Below are 5129 nucleotides of genomic sequence, written 5' to 3'. Positions count from 1 at the left end.
TGGGATTTAAAAGTGGGGGGCAAGTGTTGTGGGGGTTATCCCATCTCAGCTCATAAAAAAATCGATCTGAATTGGAGGCTGAGTTCATATAAAGTCGACCTAAATTGAAGGCTGAGCTAATAAAGAAGCCGATCTGAATCAGAGGCTGAGTTCATAAGGAAGCCGACCTAAATTAGATGCTGAGTTCATATAAAACCAACCTAAATTGGAGGCTAAGCTTATAAGGATGCCAACCTGAGCCAGAGACTGAGTTCATATAAAGTTGATCTGAATTAGAGGCTGGGCTCATAAGGAAGTCGACCTAAATTGGAGGCTGAGCTCATAAGGAAGCCGACCTGAATTGGAAGCTGAATGTTGGTCTCTCATTTCAACTCATATAAACACCGACCTGAGCTACCTGAATTAACTTCTGATAATTATAATCAGGTCATATAAATACCAATCTGACTCATTTCAGCTCATATAAAATCGATCTAAAGTAGAATATTATATATATCTGAGACGTTCAAGATCTCATATGATATTTGATTTCATTCCGATATTTTATTGAGGTGAACTATTACATTAACGTCCATAGTCATCTTATTAAAGCCCACCATGATCTCTACAACTAAGCTATAACTGATCATGATCTCACATATAGTGGTGCTACAACTCATCCCCAACAGACATACACAGCTAAGTATGACCTCATTTCTAGCTAATACATATAGCTATGCTCTAGTTTACTTACAGTTGGTCTCCAATGATCTAACAAACTCTACAGCTGACCTCTAACGGTCTAACAAACTCTTTCAATGGTCTCATCAGCCCCTCTATAAATAGAGGGCCAAGGGATCCTCTAGATAGGTTCTGACTCCCAAGTCCCAAGATAAAATTAGAGCTCAAACTAAAAGGAGATTCTATCGCTGGGACTCTAACTTCCATAAAATCACAAACTCTCTAGCTCCTCACCAACCCTCCTGCTCTCTATTCTTCCATTCAAACTGACTTAAGCATCGGGGAGTCAAAGACCGAAGGATTTCTACCGATTTTTAACTTATTTTGTAGGTTCCTTCTAAGGAGACTCGGATTAGATCGCTATAGCCACTCCAGCATGGCTTCAACCAATCTTTCTATTTGAGATTTTGAGCCTCACAGCAATATGATCTCCTCTATTGTTCTCAATCTTCAACTAATTTAAGCATTAAAGAATCCCCTACTGGAACAGCCCAGCGAGTGTGAACTTTCTTTGTAAGTATCCTCCAATGTCTTGAATTTTGGATGGCGTCCAACTCTAGCCACATTTGCGTCTGATCGGAGTCTCACAGCAACATCCAGAAATAAAATTGATGTGCTAAAATAATTACCTGGATATCAGATTCAATGATTCCTAGTGTTTTTATCATACAAGAAATATGATATCATCAAGAGGATTTTTATACATTAATACTCCATTTGTGGTAGGGATAACAATTATAGTCGACTTATCAAATACTAGATCTTATCTGAAAGGGGCAAATTTTACCTAATCCAATTAAAACATGGAATGGTTCCGCATTCTAAATAAAATATCCGAAGCAGCTTCGGGTCAAATTCGTGTAATTATGATATACTCCCCTCCGAATCTGACCTAATATAAATTTAATCGAAATTCTTCTTTCAAAGTTATAATTATTTTAAAATATCTGCATGATGAGTTTCTTATTTGATCCAACCTAATCAGACCTAATCAGTCTTGTCTACCTAACTAAATCTGACCCTATCAGATCTAACCAGAGGCAGATATAGGCATGAAGTTTTTAACCACAAGATGAATACAAATATTGGCCGGCCTATTTCCAATCCATTGCCATCCCTGTTTTCTGAGGTGCCTTGGCCAGTTTATCCTCATACCCAGCAGAGAGCTGGAGCAGAGGAAACGGTATACAACCATTTGCAGCATGGGTTCTCCTCATGCCATCATCATACCTTATCCAGCGCAAGGCCATGTCATTCCCTTACTAGCTCTCTCCCACTCCTTGGTTGCCCATGGCTTCAAGATCACATTCATCAATTCCGAGTTCAACCATGACCGTGTTGTTGCTTCCTTGTCCAAAGGTGGTGACGGAGTGGAAGGGATCCACATGGTTTCCTTTCCGGATGGATTGGCACCTGGAGAAGACCGTAATGATCTCCGAAAGTTGACTGAAGGCTTCGTAAGGGTCATGCCTCGATGTTTGGAGGAGCTCATAGAACGGATGAACACATCAGGAGGTGACCGGGTTACATGCGTTATCGCCGATGGGAACATGGGATGGGCTCTCGAAGTGGCGCAAAAGATGGGCATCCGGTCGGCTGCCTTTTGGCCAGCGTCTACTGCAGTGCTTGCATTATTTCTGAACATTCCCAATTTGATCCAGGATGGTATCATTGATGCTAATGGTAAGACTTGGTTTTTGCTTATTTTACTCTGACCAGTAAAACGATTCAGAGCATGGTGATTCAACTTTTCAATCTTTTCAATATTCAAACCTTTTGGAAAGTGTAGGAGAAAATGATTAAAAGCCCAGAAAGTATGAATTTATTCCTGACCAATATTTTTTTTTTTTTTTTTTTTGACGAAAATTTTATAAATTGATATATCATCCTTGTGAAACATCAGCACATACCAATCATTCATAAACAGTGTTCTCATTGCAATAGTTTTGAAGATCAAATATGTTTTCTTTTTTTCTGTCTCTCTTTTTTGATTAGTTAAGTTTTCTTGAGGTAAACAGCTTTTTATTCAGGAAATTCATCAGCAATTCATGATCAAAACCAAATCATACAAAACCTTACGTGGATGATTTTGCCAATAAAAAGAAGAGAACAAGATTTACTAATATGGTTAACATGATATGCAGTTCTTACTTGGTGAACATCAGCAGGAATCAAATTGATGGATGGAAACAGTTGCGTTTTAGTGAAGATGAAAGAAAGAAAAAGAAAATGAGAAAAAAAAAATTGATCAAACTAGTGGTAGTAATTATTAGTAGTCACCATTGGTTTCCTTCAGTATTTTAGGTGTTATTTAGATGTATCTTCTACTTGGGTAACTGGTTTCCATTCACATAGCAAGCTTGTTTAAAGCTTAAAAAAAACAAACAAGTCTCAGTATGCGAGGACAAGCTCCAGGATAATAAAATAATCATCAACCATCTTTTCTATTTGCATTTCATGCAGGAATGCCGGAAAGGAGTGAGACATTCCAGCTGAGCCCTGGCATGCCACCTTGGAACACAAGCCAATTTTCATGGAAGTGTGCTCGTGATCTTGAAGGAGAAAGAATCATCTTCAAGTTCATAACCAGTAATAATCAAGCAATGGAGCTTGCTAAAACAATCATTTGCAACTCATTTTATGACCTTGAGTCACCATCATTCACCCTCTTTCCAAACTTACTGCCTGTTGGACCATTACTCACAAGCCAACAGATTGGAAAGGCAGTTGGGCATCTCTGGCAAGTGGATACAAACTGTATGAGTTGGCTCGATGAGCAACCTGCTAACTCTGTCATCTATGTGGCATTTGGGAGCTTAGCAGTCTTCAACCAGCACCAATTCCAGGAGCTTGCACTTGGGCTTGAACTATCTGGTCATCCATTCCTGTGGGTCGTGAGACGCAATCTCGCAGATGGGATAGATGATGCCTGGTTAGATGGGTTTCGAGATCGAGTTAAAGGCCAGGGAAAGTTGGTAGGATGGTCTCCTCAACAGCAGGTACTGGCTCACCCTTCCATTGCCTGCTTCTTGTCTCATTGTGGTTGGAATTCAACGTTGGAAGGGGTGAAGAATGGAGTCCCTTTCCTCTGCTGGCCTTACTTCGCCGATCAGTTCCTCAACCAGACCTATATTTGTGATGTTTGGAAGACTGGTTTGAGCATAGATCCTGATGACAGAGGATTTGTTCCAAGGGAGCAGATCAAAGAGAAGGTGGACCAAATATTTTTGAATGAGGAAATGAAGGCCAGGGCCCTAATGTGGAAGGACATTGCTAATAGGTGCATTAAGGAAGGAGGGTCTTCCCATAAGAATTTCAAGAGTTTTGTAGATTCCATGAAAGAATGACGAGCTCTTCTAATTTTCTCAATAACAAGGCACATGGATCTTTGGTGTTTGCTTCATCCAACTCAAAATTAAGGTCTGACGAATGTGCTTATGTAGCATTTGGAGACAGCCAGTGAAATGGCCAATGCATTTAGTGATATTTAAGTATCACCCTTCTTTTTTACTTGTCATAGATTCTTCTGGGATAGGGTCTTTGAGGGAAAACTCTGATCTGGTAAAATTGCTTTGTGGATTTGAGTTTGGTGTTCTTGAGAAATAATTAATGTAACTGACAGCTAGTTTATATTGTGGATTGTTCTCAAGGCCACACCTGCTTCTCTCTATTTCACCTCTTCAATGAAATGAGAGGTGTACAGAACCGACCATTTTGCCCAAAAAAGAAAATAAAAATATGATTGTTGCCCTCATAATGGCATCATGCGAATCTTAAATACCATATAATTTTCCAAACCAACTTATTTCTGTCCTTCATGATAAATGATATCTAACATCACATACTTCTTAGTCTAGGAGCTCTCAAAGCTTCATCCTTTAGGACCTTCAATAAAATTGGAAAAGTAAAAAGCATCCCATAACCCCACCCCCTTCCGAAGTACCAACTGTGCCATGTTGAAGTAATATGTTGAGCTCCTGCAAGTGTTTGTGGTTTTGGAAATCAGCAACATCAGTGATTAATGCCCTTCACTGGTCCTGTAAACAGGCATCCTACATCAAAAATTTAATTCTTCTTTCAACATGCCTTCTAGGTGACAAAAAGCTCAGCCTTGAGTTAACAAACTCATAATTTTCATTAGGGCCTCATCTTGATCTTCACCAATGTTTTCATCTATCTGTCTAGCTGAGCAGTGTTTTTAAGAAATCAACTGCCTTCTGCCAAGTATCATCTTAGCATTACTTAGGAAATTAGTTCTATGGTTGATTTCGTATAAATAATCATGGTACTGAATCAGTAGTGATGATAAAATATTTCATTGGTTGGTTACCCATCAATCAGTTATTCTAGCATTCAACAATCTTTTCTAATCTGCTTGTGCTCATTTTACAATCATGTGAAATGAAGTA

The 5129-nt window shown here is 39.1% G+C and overlaps 1 protein-coding gene across 1 annotated transcript; it reads left to right on the top strand.

Annotated features, from left to right (window-relative positions):
- Positions 1 to 1815: 1815 nt before the first annotated feature.
- LOC105046641 (UDP-glycosyltransferase 83A1) lies at positions 1816 to 4350 on the top strand. Its single transcript, XM_010925293.4, has 2 exons — positions 1816 to 2403; positions 3184 to 4350. The coding sequence occupies exons 1-2, from the start codon at positions 1923 to 1925 to the stop codon at positions 4065 to 4067; spliced, it is 1365 nt and encodes a 454-aa protein (XP_010923595.1). The 5' UTR covers positions 1816 to 1922; the 3' UTR covers positions 4068 to 4350.
- The last annotated feature ends 779 nt before the right edge of the window (positions 4351 to 5129 follow it).

This window comes from Elaeis guineensis, chromosome 6 (genome assembly GCF_000442705.2).
Source record: "Elaeis guineensis isolate ETL-2024a chromosome 6, EG11, whole genome shotgun sequence".
NCBI classification, from domain to species: Eukaryota; Viridiplantae; Streptophyta; class Magnoliopsida; order Arecales; family Arecaceae; genus Elaeis; species Elaeis guineensis.
Note: the sequence above shows the minus strand (reverse complement) of the source record. Positions and strands in the feature narration are given on the sequence as shown.

Excerpts from the sequence above, each read along its gene's own strand:
- LOC105046641 (XM_010925293.4), top strand. The coding sequence starts at position 1,923 with ATGGGTTCTCCTCATGCCATCATCATACCTTATCCAGCGCAAGGCCAT. Across the intron at positions 2,404-3,183 it reads TGGTATCATTGATGCTAATG|GAATGCCGGAAAGGAGTGAG; the intron begins GTAAGACTTGGT and ends CATTTCATGCAG.